Below are 19,455 nucleotides of genomic sequence, written 5' to 3'. Positions count from 1 at the left end.
AACCAGGATTTTTGAGCTGTTCAAAAATCTGAATGCGGATGACATCCGCCTTACATACTCCATATATACTCAATTCATACACAATACATACTCACTCTATGCGCTGTATATCTGCCGTTAACCGCTGATATCCGCACCTGACAGGGATTTGCGGCTTGGCAGCGGACTGGGACAGTGTGTAAAACAGATAGATATCGTGCCTATCATGTCCACATCACAAACTAAAATATGTTGTAGCGAATGCATACAAATTGTCCATGAATAAAGCGTTTTTGATTACATCTGCTTTGCAGCTGATTTACGGACAATCTGTGAATGCATAACAAACACGTCACATAAACCCAAAGTACTATATGTGGCAGAAAGCGACATACCTGCCAGTCAGTGCCGGTCCGGCTGTGTAAATCCACAAAGACGTAATAGCTGCTGCAATCCAGGACTTTTATTTAACACCAACAAAAGGAAGAGTTGCTGTGTAGCCACAACTCATGCTGACGTCTGTTTTCTGTGACACTCTCAAAAAAAAACAAAAAAAACAGTCTCACACCCCGAGCGGCTTCCCCCTCCCGCTCCCCAAACTCATGAACAGTTAACCCTCGCATGACAACACTCTGTGATCAACTTGTCCAAGTCCAGCAAATGCTCCAGAGCCTGTATTGTTGGTGTGAATAGTGATTCCGACAGCCCGAGTGCGCTTCTTTTATGACCGCAATGCAGATGCCATGCACGCACATCACGTGCACGATGCATTCATAATACACCCGTAATACTGCCGTGATCATCGCAATGTGTCGGCTCAGTTTCCTCACTACATGCATTATATAACCATGATTGTTCATCATATATTCACTGTATATTATTAATATATCCGTAATTTATACTGGGACATTTGTCATTTTTGACCATTTTTGATGCGGACGACAACGAATGCCCGCAATTTGTATACTCAATTCATGCACAATTAATCCTCTCCCCAGTGGGACAGGGCCCTTATATTTTAACTTTGTACAAATGACAGAATTGACATTAATAGAGTTATTCTGTCAGTATTAATTTTATTTATACACCAAATCATAAGTCAGCACTGCTTTATTTTCCAAGACCTCCGCCTCCGCCTGATTGGGTAGAGCTTCATTGCTCCTCTAAGCTGCTTCTGTGCTGGAAGCCATGTAGTAAACAGGAGCTTCCAGCAGGGGGCAGGGCGCTAAAAGACAGAAGTGCTGACTCATTGTTTGTGTCTGTGGTCGCCTTTGATGATTCCAGAAGCGATCGTGGGGTTAAAACTCAAAATCAGCTTGTTAATAGTTGCAAGTGTACCAGAGACAATACTGGAATTTATCGGTTATCTGTAACTTTCGATAAATTTTTGGGTGGTGTATTGGTTTAGCTTTATAAAAGTAACTGGAGTGGAGGTCAGGGCTGTCAGGGGGCTAACTACCTGACTGTAGCCCTTGATATGTCATTAAGAGCCGTGAATTCTGCTCCCAGAGCACCGTAGCCCAGGCGCGTGCCTCTCCTCGAAGCAGATTTATAACGTAAGCCACCCAGCTAGTGTCTGACGCGTACATGACGGGACGCTGTGAAAAGACGAGCGAACACTACATTAAGAAGTCTGCGCACGTCTCGACACAACCTCCGTACGGCTCCGGAGGGCTTATGTATGCTTCAGGGGATGGCGGGGGGGGGGGGGGGGGGTTCGTTGAACGACCACTGGAATGTCTGTATCTGGCATTCGGTCAGCAGGAGGAGGTGCTGCAGCAGCGCCCTGTGCGCGCGCTTCCACCTGGGCGGTGAGAGCCTCCATCCTCTGATTGAGAATAACGTTCTGCTCAGTTACCAAGTCCAACCGAGCAGTGAAAACGGTTAAGATGTGCTGCAGCTCACCTAACACGCCTCCTGCTGGCGCCTGTGCACCTCGCTCTTCCATTGGCTGTTCAAGTGATGGTTGACGCCCCTCAGGATCCATGACGCTGGCCGAGAAATCCTGTTGTGAAAGTGTAGTGACACGGACCCACAACAGGGGACGTAAATGAACGGGCAATGGATAAGCCAAAAATAACAATTTAATGTTGTGAATTGCACCACGGAATACAGACAAGTGCAGTTGAGAAGTACAGTCAATTATACGAAAAGGTGACGTGTGGGCAGGCTCGAGGATAGAAGACGTCTGTCCAGAGAAGAGCCAGATCCCACGCGGCTTCCACTGCCAACGGATCTGAAGAACACTGGAGCCGCCAAGTCCTGAGTCCCCAGGTAGCCACCGTCTCCAGCTGTCAGACCTGGTACTGCTGGCAGGAAACAGAAACAGTTAATGGTGGGTGTCTGAGTACACACCCAGTAATCTCTCAATACTCAGTTCCTCCTGGAGGGAGAACCTCCACCTCCAGAAACAGAAACACCTGTGCAGCTCCTGTCAGTCGCTTCTCTGGAAGGAGTTGGAGGCGAAGACATCGCAAACCCACACTGTACGCCAATCCAACAGAAGACTGTATCCACAGGGCAAACGGCTGCACACAGAACAATATTCAGTAAATCACAGCAGAGAAGGTTACCTGAGTGGTAGCTGATTTCTCGGCGGGGAGGTGGAGTTGCAGTCCTGCTTTATGGTGATGTGGATGATAGAATGAGTGACAGCTGGTGCTGTTGATGAGTGACAGCTGTCACTCTCTGTTGCTCCGACGCCCTCTCGTGCTTGAAGCCCGCACTTCAATCAGGGCGCCCTCTGGTGGTGGTGGGCCAGCAGTACCTCCTCTTCAGCGGCCCACACAACAACGTGCGCACAACATCATAAAACGTGCGCAAAATATAATAAAATGAGCGCACATTGTCTTCACATGCAAAACATTTTGAGATGACACTTCCAGGGCTCCGTAAAAATGCCTGTTTTTACAAATAAAAAAATGGAATATTTTACAAAAGCACATTTATCTGTAAACACCAACACATGACACACGTCACATTAACGTGTTGGTTTACATAATGAATGACTGAACCAATCAGTGTTTAGCAGAGGTACATTTTACCCAGAATCCTTTGCGATCTGTCTGTGTTTGTTACAAAACCACAGAATTAGTGCATTATTCAACATTAAAAGATATATGTTATATTTTAACTTTGTACAAATGACAGAATTGACATTAATGGAGTTATTCTATCGGGTATATCGGGAATATCCCGTGAGAGAATTGAACACATTCGGCATGAAGAACTTGGAATGTCAAAGGTGTCAGCTCAGCTCAGTGGGTGCCACATCTTCTGACGCCTGATCAGAAATGCACCAGGCTAGTCATGTCGAAGGCAAACTTGGCGCAATTTGAAGAGGATTGAGCCAATTACATGGAACGTTTTCTTACCCAGAGTGTTGGGTTCACCACTTTGAACCAGAGACAAAAAACAATCAATGCAGTGGAAACACCCAAGGTCACCACCTCCAAAGAAGGCCAAGGTTGTTTCGTCTGCGGGGAAGGTCATGGTTTCAGTTTTCTGGGATGCCAAGGACATTATGTTCGTGGACTATCTTGAAAAGGGACAAACCATAAATGGACAGTACTATTCTAACCTACTGAGAAAGTTACGCGAGGCTATCAAAAAGAAGCGACCAGGAAAGCTGACGAAAGGGGTGCTGTTCCATCAAGACAATGCCCCAGCTCACAAGTCAGCCATGGCCACTATCCACGAGTGTGGATTCGAACTGGTAGATCACCCACCATACTCCCCTGACTTGGCACCCTCGGACTTTCATCTGTTCCCAAACCTGAAAAAAAAAATTGGCTTGGAAGCACTATAGGAGCAATGAGGTGGTGATGGCTGCCATTGAGGACTATTTTGACTCTCAAGATGAAAGCTTCTATGCCAAGGGAATCGGAGCACTCAAGCACTGCTGGAAGAAGTGTGTGGAGTTACAGGGAGACTATGTAGAAAAATAACCCTGAATTTGTTCAGTTCGACAACTGCATCATAGTCAGCCTTAGAACTTTTCAGCCTACCCCTCATATAATGTTATTTATAAATCAAAACCATAAGTCAGCACTGTTTTATTTTCTAAGCCCTCCACCTGACCGGAGCATTGTGATTAGGTAGAAAGCTGGGCTTTGTGGCTGCTCTCAGCTTGCTTCTGTGCTGGAAGCCATGTAGTAAACAAGAGCTTCCAGCAGGGGGCAAGATGTTCAAAGACAGAAGTCTGGGCTCATTGTTTGAGTCTGTTGTTGCTTTTGATGCTACCAGAAGCGATCGTGGTGTTAAAACTCAAATTCAGCTTATTAGTAGTTGCAAAAGTACCAGAGACAATACTGGAATTTATTGGTTATCGGTTATCTGTAACTTCCAATACATTTTTGGGTGGTTTATCATTTTATCTGTATCAAAGATAACTTTTCAGTTATCTGATTATCTGTTATGGAAGTTAATTTTTTGGTTATCTGTGCCCACCACTGAATAAAATACATCAGAGATCACTAATTATTAGCACATATCCTTTAAAGTAATTAGCATCACAGATGTCTTCAAACTTGTAATCAGTCAGTCCGCACATTTAAAAAGTGAAAAGTCATCACTCTGCCCTGTTCGGTATCATGGTGTGAACCACAGTGAACATGGACCACAGAAAGCTAAGGACAGTTCTTTCAGGAGATTGAAAAGCAATTATTGACAAGCATATTAAAGGTAAAGGCTACAGGAACGTCCCCAAGTAGCTTGATGTTCCTGTGACTGCAGTTACAGATTATTCAGAGGTTTAAGGTTCACAGGACTGTAGCCAACCTCGCTGGATGTAATTGCAAGAGGTAAATCAATGACAAATTGAAGAGATGCAACCAAACAGCCCAGAACAACTTCCAAAGAGATTAGAGGTGAAGTCCAGGGTCAGTGTACAGTATCAAATCGAACCATCCATTGCTGTATTTTTTTTTTTTTAATAATTTTTATTTTCCAATGCAAGACAGACTTAAGCAGTGGTGGGCACAGTTCCGCTAATCCAATAATTATCGAAGATAATGTTTTCATTATCAGATTAGCTTTTCAGATAACTTTGAAAACCATTATCGGACTAATTATCTTCCAATACGTTTTGGTCCAATAATTTTTAGACCGTTAACATGGTAAACAAAGCTGAACAGCTACAAATATTTATAAAATTTATAATCAGTTGAACACCTACCTGTTAAATGTTTTGTAGCAGATATGTAGTTTTACTCTCTACAAACAAAGGAAAGCTGATTCTAGAAGAAGTCACTCTATCCTCTGCAGGCAAAGAACTGGTCATAAAAAAAACTAATTTCTTTTAACCCCATACTGATACACTGGCAATATCACCCAAGTCATCCAGAGGCACACATTTTTAACTTATGGTTCAATTTTAACCAAACTAATTTTGGACAAGTTATTAAATTAACGTCACGTATGAAGTTTATAAAGTGAAAATATCAGATATATGTTTTAGTTTTAAAGTAATGCGCTAATTTTTAAGGTTTTAGTGTGGAGATGCTGTGCCCAGTGCATTATGGGTAGGGTAATCTCAGTACGTTCATGACAGGAGAAATGCGTTGGAGACGCTCTGATCAGGCTCCACATGGACAACAGCATTAAAGTCTTTGTATATTGTGCCTAAAACTCTCGTGAATATATTCTCTGGGTTTATAGACGTTGTTATTGTGTTTGCGTTTATTAAATTCCATGCATCTTAAACGTAGCAGACACGTATTATCTGGAATTTTGTTTGGGCAAGTTTTCACAGCCTCTCCTGCCATCTACTTGTCATTGTACATTCAAAAACCATACGTTGGACTCGTGTTTCCAGAAGCAAAATGTAAACAGAGGTTTTTTTCAGACTTAATTAACATTTCTTATTTTTTTTACAAAAACTCTTGATGGGAGACATCAAAGTAAAAAAAAACATTACAAGACTTGAGTTGAAGAATAAGGGGGAAAAGAAACAGAAGCTGCTCTCCCAAAGAGATGATCACTGTTATGCTCTTTCCGGTGTTTGCACAGGCACAGTGCAAGAGGTTGGACGCTTGTAGCGCTTCAGCAGTAAGTTTACCCTTACTATGGCCGACCAGAATATCAAACAGGTTTGATTTTCATCCAACCATACGACTGGCGATCAGGAGGTGGTCGTGAGATGTTAAACACAGGTTGTTACTCCATGCATACTAAACGATGCAGAATGCGTGATTAACCTGAAACTGGGTGCGATCCAAAAAATTCTCGCACGCATGAAAAATCAGCTGAAAAAGGGCCAAAACTCGCACAGTGTAAACGCAGCTTAAGTACTAAACGTCTGGCACCATTAGATCATGGCAGTGTTCTACTTACTGTATTTTGACACTGGTTATATCAGACGGTTATCTAATTACAACTTGGCTTTTTTTTTTGAAAATGCCTTTTTTTTACAAATTAAAAAATGGCATATTTTACAAAAGCACATTTAACACCAACACATGACACACCTCACATTAAATGAGTCAACCAATCAGTGTTAGCGGAGGCACATTTTACCCAGAATCCTTTGCCATCTGTCTGTGTTTGTTACAAAACTTCAGAATTAGTGCATTATTCAACATTAAAAGATATATGTTAGGGCCCATGAATTGCGCACAAAATTGGCCCATATTCGCCAAACATCCGCAATATCCGTGTAACATGCCTGTATGAGTCAGCCATCATCTGAACACGCCTGTGATCATCTGCAGAGGCACACATGTCCGCAACCAGGATTTTTGAGCTGTTCAAAAATCTGAATGCGGATGACATCCGCCTTACATACTCCATATATACTCAATTCATACACAATACATACTCACTCTATGCACTGTATATCTGCTGTTAACCGCTGATATCTGCACCTGACAGGGATTTGCGGCTTGGCAGCGGACTGGGACAGTGTGTAAAACAGATAGATATCATGCCTATCATGTCCACATCACAAACTAAAATATGTTGTAGCGAATGCATACAAATTGGCCACGAATAAAGCGTTTTTTATTACATCTGCTTTGCAGCTGATTTACGGACAATCTGTGAATGCATAACAAACACATCACGTAAACCCAAAGTACTATATGTGGCAGAAAGCGACATACCTGCCAGTCAGTGCCGGTCCGGCTGTGTAAATCCACAAAGACGTAATAGCTGCTGCAATCCAGGACTTTTATTTAACACCAACAAAAGGAAGAGTTGCTGTGTAGCCACAACTCATGCTGACGTCTGTTTTCTGTGACACTCTCAAAAAAAAAAAAAAAAAAAAAAATACCGCCTCACACCCCGAGCGGCTTCCCCCCTCCCGCTCCCCAAACCATGAACAGTTACCCTCGCATGACAACACTCTGTGATCAACTTGTCCAAGTCCAGCAAATGCTCCAGAGCCTGTATTGTTGGTGTGAATAGTGATTCCGACAGCCCGAGTGCGCTTCTTTTATGACCGCAATGCAGATGCCATGCACGCACATCACGTGCACGATGCATTCATAATACACCCGTAATACTGCCGTGATCATCGCAATGTGTCGGCTCAGTTTCCTCACTACATGCGTTATATAACTGTGATTGTTCATCATATATTCGCTGTATATTATTAATATATCCGTAATTTATACTGGGACATTTGTCATTTTTGACCATTTTTGATGCGGACGACAACGAATGCCCGCAATTTGTATACTCATATCATGCGCAATTAATCCTCTCCCCAGTGGGACAGGGCCCTTATATTTTAACTTTGTACAAATGACAGAATTGACATTAATAGAGTTATTCTGTCAGTATTAATTTTATTTATACACCAAATCATAAGTCAGCACTGCTTTATTTTCCAAGACCTCCGCCTCCGTCGGATTGGGTAGAGAGTTGAGCTTCATTGCTCCTCTAAGCTGCTTCTGTGCTGGAAGCCATGTAGTAAACAGGAGCTTCCAGCAGGGGGCAGGGCGCTAAAAGACAGAAGTGCTGACTCATTGTGTCTGTGGTCGCCTTTGATGATTCCAGAAGCGATCGTGGGGTTAAAACTCAAAATCAGCTTGTTAATAGTTGCAAGTGTACCAGAGACAATACTGGAATTTATCGGTTATCTGTAACGTTCGATAAATTTTTGGGTGGGTTATTGGTTAAGCTTTATAAAAGTAACTTTTCAGTTATCTGATTATCTATTATCGAAGTTAATTTTTTGGTTATCTGTGCCCACCACTGGACTTAAGGTACAAAAATACAGTTTTAAACCATCCATTGCTATTTGAGCCAAAGCTTAATGGAAGATGGCTGAGGAAGATGCCACAGTTGAAGCAAATCATAAATAATGGAGACTGAAATTTGCCAAAAAGGATACTGACAAGCCACAAATCTTCTGTGAAAATGTCCCTACTTGAGCAGATGAGACAAAACTGGAGCTTTCTGGCAAGTCACATCAGCTCTAAGTTCACAGACACCAAAATGAAGCATACAAAGAAGAGAACACTGTACCTACTGTGAAACATGGAGGAGCCTCAGTTATGTTCTGGGACTGCTTTGCTGCATCTGGCACAGGGTGTCTTGAATTTGTGTGGGGATATGATGAAATCTCAAGACTATCAAGGCATTCTGGACAGAAATGTGCTGCCCAGTGTCAGAAAGCTTGGTCTCAGTTCCAGGTCATGGGTCCTCCAACCCAATGACCCAAAACACACAGCTAAAAATGCCCAGGAATGGCTAAGAACAAAACATTGGACTATTCTGAAGTGGCCTTCTATGATCTAAATCCTATTGAATATACGTAGAGAAGGGCCTTAGTCAGAAAGGTGACAAAGAACTCAATGGTCACTCTGTCAGAGCTAAAGCATTCCTCTGTGGAGAGAGGAGAACCTTCCAGAAGGACAGCCATCTCTGCAGCAGTCTATTGGCTAATTGTGTGAGATTTCAGACCATAAAATATCGCGTGGACGTGGAAAAATATTAAAACAGTTTCACATTTGATGTGTTACTCCGCCCCCGACCACATTGCTGCACAGGTGTCAACATTGACGCTGTAACCTGAGACCGACAGAAACTAGCGCAGCAACGACAATCTCGAAATGTGTGGATTTAACTGGATTGATTAATTGGCTTACCATGGATTTAACTCAGTGCAGCTGACGAGATGGAGAAATCTGTGGGTCTGCTCACAGAATTTCCAGTTTGGCATGAAGACGCTGTTGCGATGGTAAGCTTTGATGAGCCTACCACACCCTTTCACAACGATTCGCCGACCGAATTACTTACAGAAAAATAAACCGTGCAAACAATGGAATTGGATTAGAATGGGAATAACCCTGTTGTGTCTGATGATTTGCGGACATTCATGCTGGATTACTGCCGCAAATATCCGTTTTACCAGCTACACTAACTCGTCGCCTGTAAAACTCCTTTTGCAAAAACTCAATTTGCAACCGTAAAATGCTGTATGAACGTCTGCAAATCATCAGACAACAGATTCCCTAATTCGCTGGTCTGATGAGACAAAGATTGAGCTCTTTGGTGTAAATTGCCAGACATCATGTTTGGAGGAAACCAGGCACTATCCCTACAGTGAGCATGGTGGTTACCAGCATCATGCTAGGGGATGTTTTCAGCAGCAGGAACTGGGAGACTAGTCAGGATTGAGGGAAAGATGAATGCAGCAATGTACAGAGACATCCTGGATGAAAACCTGCTCCAGAGCACTCCTGACCTCAGGCTGGGGTGATGATTCATCTTTCAGATCTCTGGAGAGACCTGAAAATGGCTGTGGACCGACGCTCCCCATCCAACCTGATCACGCTTAGAGTTGCTGCAAAGAGGAATGGACAAACTGCCCAAAAGATAGGGTGCACCAAGCTTGTGGCATCATATTCAAAAGACTTGAAGCAGTAATTGCTGCCAAGGTGCATCAACAAAGTATCTGCAACGGGTGTGAATTCTTACATACATGTAATTTCTTAGTTTTTTATTTTTAATAACATTTTTTTGGTGGGGGGGGGGGACTTTTTCATGGTGTCATTATGGGATGTTCTGAGTAGAATTTTGAGGGGAAAAATGAATTTACTTCATTTTGGAAAAGGCTGTAATGTAACAAAATGTGGAAAAGTGAAGCACTGTGAATACTTTCCGGATGCACTGGCAAGAGGTTGGGGTTGTGTAATGAATGACAAGGGAAGAGATGTTATTGGATTGTCTGTATCTGACTCAAACAGGAATTCTGTGGCTCAAGGATATTTGATGGTCGTGATGCAGAACAAAACATAGTTTTTTTTCTGCGAATTAACAGAAATACTGCTGCAGAAACCAAGTCCAGTCACTGAGCTGTATGTAACATGACGTTGTGTCAGTGATGTACAGTTGCTCCTCCTGTTCAATGTCAGACAAATAGTCCTTCTCAGAAACGGAAAAAAGAGCAGTTGAGGTCAAGAGTTGGAATGGGAGGCTCAAAGGGCAAATAAAGCTCAGGATGGTAAACCTATTCAGAAGCCTTCCTTTACATAAAATTTCTTTCTATTGCTTTATATTTCATTGCAGCTTTACTGTTATTGTCAACATGAACTCTTAACCATATTGCTGTGCTCAGTCTCATGACTGGGGCATGGAGAATTCATAATATTTTTTGATCATTCATAATAGATTGGCATAGATGCCTATGAAACACTTGTTACAATTTATTTGAGAAAACTGTCAAATAGAGTGAATTATGGGAGAGCAGGTGGCTTCGTTTCAGTACCATATTTGCTTCAGGCTTCCTGTTTGTGCCCTTCGGCAAGACACTTTATTTGCATCGTCCTAGTCCACCTAGCTGCAACTGGGTCCCAGCCTTGGCTGGGGAATTAACCTGTGTTGGACTGATACCCCAACCAATGGAACTCCTAGACTCATATCTGCTTCACGCTCCAGTATCTGGTACTCAGCACTGGCACCAACAGACCCCAGCCTTTCTCAGACTTGATCCCTGTCCATGTGGAAGTCGTAGACTCTCATCTGCTATGGTATCCACAGATAAGCAGATTTACAGACTGGTCAGTAATTCTCACCCCCCACATAATGACTGCATGCCACAGACTTTGCACATTACAATATGTCCTTAGTACACCAAACAGGATGCACCAGGGTGCTGTCTGTCTCATCCGGTGCGCACTCGGGACATGCCGGAAGGACTTGACGTGCCTGACCATGCAATTATCTTGAACGTGATCAGACTGTTTTGAATGCTGTTTTGACCCATCAGAACATTTAGAACAGTCAGACTGCCCTTTGACCATTGTTCAAGCTTTATCCACCTCAACGCACATCGGAGTTGGGTGCATGTGGTCCCCACTTTGTGCTGGACGTGCAAATGTGCCCGAGTGTTTGGATTGTACTCAGATAGCTATCAGAGGTGTTGTGTCGACGCGGTTGAGGAGCGGAACCTGCGTCCGACGGAACCCAGCGCTACAAATAACCAGAGAAAAGCGGTTCCAAAATATATTATTTAACCCGCTGTGCATAAAAAGTGTAAAAACAAAATAGCGTCCTTCTGGTGGAGTGACTGTTGGCACGCTCTCCAGCGCCCGCAAGGATCAAAGCTCGGCGCTCCTGGACCCACTACCACCGCAAACACCCCCAGGTGGACACGACAAACTGACTCTCTGTGAAGCAAAGAAGAGTGAGGTAAGTCAGCAGTTACAACACTATCTTTTCAAAAGACACACGCTATCAGCAACACATTCAGGTTCTGTATCTTTTTTAACTTTATGCAAATGAGCAGCTTCTCACAACAGGTGGAGGATCACTTATCCGCACGCCACAGCAGTGAGAAGCAAGCTGCACAATCTCATCACAATTCAAGTATACTGTGTAACAAAACACCAAGTTACTATCAACAATTAGTCAAACACTTAATCACCTTTGATGTGTGCTGACAGCATGTGTCCTCACCCTTCCTTGCTTCACGGGCTCGGTGTGTCAAACCCAGGCGCGGTCCTCAGCGTCTCACAAACGAACATCACAAGGTCGAGTTCCCGGCAGTTCTGCTTGAATCACACATGCCTTAAATGCAGAACGCCATCCAATTATCTGCTTCAGCTGAAAGTCTTTAAGGTTGCATGTGAGCACCAGTCACAGGTGCTACACATGATGTTGAGTGAGGGTGAGGACTCTTCAGCCAGCACCTTCTCCACAGACAAATCAGTTCCATGCCACCTGAAGAGCAAAGAAAAGAAAAGAACACCAAAACATCCAGCCACACCCCCCAACACACAACAAGAGGTTTTCGAATGTGCCTCGGCTTTGCCCGAATGGTGGTAGAATTTTCATTTGGCTTCTGGTGTGACGGGTGTTTAAATGACAGCACAACACCGAGACACAGGACTGACAACAGGACCAAAACAGAATAATAAACAACACGCAAGGGGCTAGACACAACACAAGACACAGAAGATGAAGGGAGGCAACGAACATGACACGCACACACATGCAAGAGACAATGAGATGATCGGCACACACATCCACACATACACTGCTTTGAAAAAGTGGATGGTTTTACAAAAGACCTGAAAGTTCAGCTACAATTTGCCGGAAGGTACATCTGAGGTGCAACCCTAGATTTAATGTTTTGGTGAAAGAAAATCCTCCTCTGTACCGCTTCATCATAATGCTGTATACAAAATGCAAAACATGCACTATGCACAATTTCTCCAGTCACAGCCACAGAAGCCTGTAACATCTTCTAGGTTGTCTGGGTGTCTTGGTGGCTTTCATCTCTCTTCTCATTCTTGTACAATCACTCAGTTTTTGAGAACTGTCTACACAGATTTATCATAGAGTGCCATACTGTTTGTATTTCTTCATAACTGATGTAAATAAAGTTTAAGACATATTGTCTTGGAAATGTTCGTGTATCCATCCCCTGACATGCCTGAAGAAAACAGGCAATTAAACTGATTATTTACAGGTATTATACCAAAGGAGCCCATTACTTATGCAACCCATCATCTTGGCTTTTATATTTTTAATTAATTTATATCAAGTTGTAGAGATTTACTTTTAGTTTGAGTCTAAGGAAGATAATTTTAGAAATTTTTATATTGAGAAGCCTGATTTACGGTGGTGGCCAAGTGGTTAATGCGCTTGGTTTCAGTTCAGAAGGTTCTGGGTTCAAATCCCACCCCTGCCACATTTCTCCATGTAATGTGGAGTTGCGTCAGGAAGGGCATCCGGCGTAAAACCTGTGCCAAATCAACATGCAGATCCACCTTGGATTTGCTGTGGCGACCCCGAGTGCAAACAAGGGAGCAGCCGAAGGGACTTACTTATTTGAAATGCCACAGACAAATTAAATACTGAATCCTTTTGCAAACCACTGTACAGGAGCACATGACAGATGAGGAGAGACACACCCACACACAGGGAGCAATGAACCAACAACAGAGGAAAACCCAAAATCATACAAGAACTAAAAACCACGGAACCGCCACACTCTGTACCTTTGATGATGACATTACTTTAAAACTTGTTTAATTCCTGTAGCTGAAATACTTCTGAAAGCCCTTGCTTTTCCTCACTACATTATGCTCTGGTGTAGGTCTTTCTTAACGCCAACTCTAATAGTTTATCTTGCAAATTTTGTGGATCAGAAATTTGCAGAAATGTCAATGATATGATTGCCATTGATCATAAAGATACTTGTACCTTTCTTTGTAGGGAAAAATGGGCATAATAGGTACTTGGTGTTTTTTGCAAGCTTTAGTAGCTGTGCAGAGGTGGTGAGGGAACACCGCCTCTGCACTGTTGGTGGTAAAGGTTAAGGTTTTGGCTGAGAACTGTATTTTTTATCATTGCAACACTGACACCAAAAAATTTGGCTTGACAAAAAATAAATAAATGAATAAACTTCATTATCAAGTGCCATATGATTGAAAACAAAAACAACTCTCACTATTTCTAGTAGATCACAGCACCCTCTGATAGTCATAATCAGAAGGCCTCCCTGTCTCTAGTCTGAGGCCAACTCCTGTCATGGAGGTTTCACATACCCAGGATGATTCTAACTCCACGGAATGAAAGAGTGTCAGACCATTAGTGAATCCACCAATTTATAGGGAAAATAGACTCTCTCACAGTCTGTGAGACCTCCATCACAGGAGTCAGACACATAGCTCATGACATATAATCAGATATTAATTTCTATATTTCCCAGCAGTTATCATTGCTTATCTATTTGTGTTATGATTAACAGCTAAAATAATAAACTGTGGAGGAAATTTCCTCTAAATGTAATGCTCAAATGCTGTAATAATTGATATTGTGCAATGTACATACAACCCCTGGCAAAAATTATGGAATCACCGGCCTCGGGGGATGTTCATTCAGTTGTTTAATTTTGTAGAAAAAAAGCAGATCACAGACATGGCACAAAACTAAAGTCATTTCAAATGGCAACTTTCTGGCTTTAAGAAACACTATAAGAAATCAGGAAAAAAAAAATAGTGGCAGTCAGTAACGGTTACTCGCAATACATGACCCCATCCTCCCTTCAATATAAATATAAATAACAATTGTTGTCTTCTACCAAGCTGCTTGCCTGTTGTCCTGTAGTCCATCCCAGCCTTGTGCAGGTCTACAGTTTTGTCTCTGGTGTCCTTAGACAGCTCTTTGGTCTTGGCTATGGTGGACAGGTTGGAGTGTGATTGATTGAGTGTGTGAACAGGTGTCTTTTATACAGGTAACAAGTTCAAACAGGTGCAGTTAATACAGGTAAAGAGTGCAGAATAAGAGGGCTTCTTAAAGAAAAATTAACAGGTCTGTGTGAGACAGAATTCTTGTTAGTTAGTAGGTGTTCAAATACTTATTTGCAGCAGTAATATACAAATAAATTATTAAAAAAAAAAAAAAATCATACATTGTGATTTCCGGATTTTTTTAGATTATGTCTCTCACAGTGGACATGCACCTAAGATGAAAATTTCAGACCCCTCCATGATTTCTAAGTGGGAGAACTTGCAAAATCGCAGGGTGTTCAAATACTCATTTTCCTCACTGTATATCACTCCAGAGGTGTTATCAGGTTACAAAAACAGCATTTTAAGTTTTAGAAGTATTTATTTCTTGCTAGCATTTACATAATATACTCAAAATACTGGAAAAATAAACATTGCCCAACCTATAGTCCATGCTTGTAATATTTAGTTCTCCACAGAAAAGCAACTAAGACAATTCTGCATTTATCTAGTTTTATATCTTCTGACTGACCAGATTATGCAGTGGCCTGTTGGATGTCCGAAAAGTCCTGAAGCACAAAGTGAAGTTGGGGTTGGGAACTGGTGGGTATAAATCATCATTTTCAAATGAATTATACGGTCATTGTGACAGAACATGTTACACAGATTAAATATTTCACTGAACCTGGCAAATGAATACATATTTATTTTGAGATACTCCTTGCTTACTATTTATTTCAACATAGTGATTAAAATATTCAAATGGGAAAAAAATGACAATTGTTTTTCATTTTCTGGCCAATTGCAATATTAATTTGAATTTGGAGTTGCTTTTTATTTGTCATGAGAAGTGCGAGTGTTGTTTAAATGTGAATATGCCTGTATTATTTTACTCTGTATTTGTCACCCCCGTCAGATGTGGCGGGAGGCTATTCTGCCTCCATACTGGACGCCATGAGGTGCGCCTTGCAAACATCCAAAATTTTGACCCTCCAGAAACCACAGTATGTCAGGCTCACCTTTGAAGAGGTGTTCAGGCTGGCTACACTGGGAGGCAGCCAGGGTAAGACACATTATCCGCTCCCTCTTAGAAACAGAGGCGTTTTATTCATATACCGTAACCAAACAGATTATCCCATCAACTCCCAACTGGACTTTCTGCTTGAATTCAGTGGGATAAAGTAAACATCACACTAACCATGAGGGAATTACATTTTTTTTCACATTAACTTCATTTTCAGAGGCTAAAAGTAATTGGACACACTGAGATCATTTTAAATGAGGATTATTGTTATTTGAATGAAAGTCCTTTGCAGTCATAGGTGCTTTGCCAAGCTTTTGTTGTAGCCCCCTTCAGTTGCTATCCGTTTGCTCATCTTTCTGCTCTCTATCTTGTCTTTAGTTTACATTGAGCTCAAGTGACTCACTTGGCCATTGAAGAATCTTTCATTTGTTTGTGTTGGGAAGCTCTTGGTTTGCTTTGGCAATATGTTTTTGGGCAGTGGTGTCCAAGGTATTCCAGAAAGGGCCAAGAGGGTGCAGGTTTTCCTTTGCAGCCATTGACTCGAACAGGTGATTTCACTGGTTAACATCACTTTGAGAAGATGGGATGAGTTCATCAGTGAAATCACCTGCTGGAGTCAGTGACTGCAATGAAAACCTGCACCCTCTCGGCCCTTTCTGGAATACTTTGGACACCACTGTTTTTGGGTCATTAACTTTCTGCACTGTGAAGTGATGTACTATCGATTTAGCAGTATTTGGCTGAATCCGAGCAGATAGTTGAGCCCTACACACTTCAGAATTTATTGTGCTGCTTCTAGTTACTGCCATCAGGCAGGTGATACAAAGTCCCTCTGGCGCGCAAAAAATATTTACAAGAAATCTTTCATCCACTCTGCTATAGCAACTCTCAATAAGACCAGATTGACGCTTGTGTTGTCAGTTGTGCTTTTTTTTTTTTAACAGTGAAGTTTTGCGTGAGTATTTTATGTGTTTTTAAGAGCCAGTTGTTGAAGAAGAATTTCTGTGACCTTTGTGGGACAGGCAATAAAGTTTATTCCATTCTAAGCTTTGGGGTTTCGTTGGTTACCTTTGTTAAATAAGAACCTCTTCTTCTTGATTTCATCTGTCTAAAGAATCTTGTTCCGGAAGTGGGCAGGCTTTTTCTGTATTTTGTGACAAAGTCAAATCTGGCCTTCCTGTTCGTGAGTGTTACCAGTGGTTTGGTCCTTGTCATAGACCCTTATTTGCACTCATTTAGATCTCTCTTGATTATGTATTGTGGTGATCATATGAGCACAATATCTCCTCTGGCTTGTTCCCGACTTGGCTTGATGTTGTGGAAAGGTTTTTCTTCATCAAGAAAATAATTCTGTTTCCATTTCTGAAATAAATGTTCCATTAGATCCTTTGCAATCATAATCTAATTTTACAAGACTGCAGAAAATACAACAGTTTGACTTTGATTTATCCTGTGTCCCCAGCCTTGGCTCTTGATGATCACACAGGGAACTTTGAAGTGGGCAAAGACTTTGATGCAATAAGAGTGAATGTTGCTGCTGTTGGTGGACCAATTGACCTGTTCCAACAAGAAGAACCAAAGGTTGGTCATACAGTAGCTATAGTTTCAACTTTTATCTGAGTTTTCTCATTGAGACAGCGGTTCATTTTTTTTTAGAGTGTACAGCCAGGTGACATATGGGTGTCCTCTTAGCCTTCTTCCAGTTGTTGGGTTACTCAGCCCTGTGGCACCAGTGCTCTAGATCATACACATGGAAACACAATACATGGCTACAGTGTTGTAGTTGATATTCCCTCTCAATGTAGGCAGTATGCCTCTCATCTGAGTCTCCCCCACTATCCATTCTTTTGACATTCATTCAAGGTGTACCCAAGGATCCTCCGGACAGACCTAGTACACCTAATAGATAGCAAACCCAGTCCAGTCGAAGATTCAAGCTTCTCTACTAAAGTAGTCTTATGTTTATTTTTGACGTATCTTCTTCGAATATGATTATTTTACTTATACAGTTGTATGCAAACGTTTGGACACCCCTGATAATTTTCATGATTTTCCTTTATACATCATTGGTTGTCTGGATAAGAAATTTCAGTTAAATATATCATATAGCAGATGAACACACTGATATTTGAGAAGTGAAATTAAGTTTCTAGTATTTACAGAAAAGTGTGCCATAATTATTTATACAAAATTGGGCAGGTGCATAAATTTAGGGACCCTTGTTTTATTGATGGCAGCATGGTAGCTTAGTGGTTACCACTGTTTCAATTCCCGCCTGTGGACTTTCTGTATGGAGTTTGCATGTTCTCCCTGTGTTTGCGTGGGTTTCCTCCGGGTGCTCCGATTTCCTCCTACATCCAAAGACATGCGGGTTAGGTGGATTGGAATCTTTAAATTGTCTGTAGATGATTTTGAATCTAATAAAAACATTGCCAAACAACTGTCCACCAACCTTATAAACAGTGTTGGGTAGGATTACTTTGAAATGTAATCCAAAGGTAATCAGATTACAAGTAATCCAGATGTATGTACATACATACATGTAATCCACATGTATTCTTTCAAAGTAATCCTACCCAACCTTGCTTATAAATCAATAAAGTCTTCCCTGGAGTCTTGTGACCTCAGAGGCAGAGCCTGAACGTAACTGTTGAGTTAAGTGAATCTCTGAGCGTGTTTGACACTTACACCATGTACATATAGGCAAACAGGTGGCTGAATCTAAGAAAGTATTGAAAGTCTGGATCTTGATTTTATATTTTTCCAGGACAATCACAAACCTAGACATGCAGACTCCACATTCATCATCTTCAGTGCTGTAATCAGTGCTTCCATTGGTTCCCCAAATATCCCAGCATCATCTGCACAGTGCAATGCAGTCAACCTTTCCTCACTTCAAGACATCAGTTGAATTTGTAGTGAAGCTACAATAATTCTGTGGACACAGGTGACAAACTGAGCACTTCTATAATTCTGCAGATATTTCCAGAGTCTTCCCACAAGAACACGATCAATCTCCTTAGCAGCACCTCTTGTATCAGAATATCATGACTAGCAATGCACACACTAACACATTGGTAAAAGCAAAAACAACATCTGACTGATACACTTGATCGTCTAAAAATTTCAACCTTCCGGTTGCAGGTTCTTTTGGAAAAGTTCTTGATGTTGGGTGAGTGCTTATTTATCTGCAGCTCAATAAACTGGTTATTAGTGTGAAGATTATCGACTGATGTACCAGCCACTGTTTGCTGTCATGTCAATGTTTGTGTCACTCTGACAGGTGATGATCGGAACATCGTGGAGGTGTTTGTTGCTGGAAAGAAAGTGGTGCCATTTGTAGAGCCTTTGGATAATATGGAGTAAAACCTCCACATACGGTTGTGTTCAAAATAGCAGTGTGTTTCAAACACTGTAAAGCTCAAAAATCTGACAATACCTTTTATTTCCACACACTCCAGTGGAACCACTGCACATTCTATTCCAAATCAAAACGAAGAAAAATTTATCAAATTTGTTATTACTTTACAGAAAGTAATAAAAATATCAGTGCCTGCATATTTCTTTATGTGACCCTTATTGCACCCTTTCAGGTGGCCCTTATATAAGGACAAAGGCAAATGTACATGCTGGTTGTTGTTGTTGTCGTCTCTGAAAATCTGAGTAAAATGGGTCGTTCCAGACACTGATCAGAAAAACGGCGTACTTTTATTAAAAAGTTGATTGGAGAGGGGAAAAAAGATGAGACCAGCTAAAATGATCTCAAAT

At 41.7% G+C, this 19,455-nt stretch overlaps 1 protein-coding gene across 1 annotated transcript in view; it reads left to right on the top strand.

Annotated features, from left to right (window-relative positions):
* The window catches only part of gda (guanine deaminase), an 89,107-nt gene extending 69,939 nt beyond the window's left edge, over positions 1-19,168 (top strand). Inside the window, exons 10-14 of the mRNA XM_034170001.1 lie at positions 15,199-15,266; positions 15,580-15,726; positions 17,150-17,268; positions 18,832-18,859; positions 18,971-19,168. Coding sequence (XP_034025892.1) covers positions 15,199-15,266; positions 15,580-15,726; positions 17,150-17,268; positions 18,832-18,859; positions 18,971-19,053 — 445 coding nt within the window. The 3' untranslated portion in view covers positions 19,054-19,168. The remainder of the gene's footprint in view (positions 1-15,198; positions 15,267-15,579; positions 15,727-17,149; positions 17,269-18,831; positions 18,860-18,970) is intronic.
* Positions 19,169-19,455: the final 287 nt, after the last annotated feature.

This window comes from Thalassophryne amazonica, chromosome 5 (genome assembly GCF_902500255.1).
Source record: "Thalassophryne amazonica chromosome 5, fThaAma1.1, whole genome shotgun sequence".
Taxonomy (NCBI): Eukaryota; Metazoa; Chordata; class Actinopteri; order Batrachoidiformes; family Batrachoididae; genus Thalassophryne; species Thalassophryne amazonica.
Note: the sequence above shows the minus strand (reverse complement) of the source record. Positions and strands in the feature narration are given on the sequence as shown.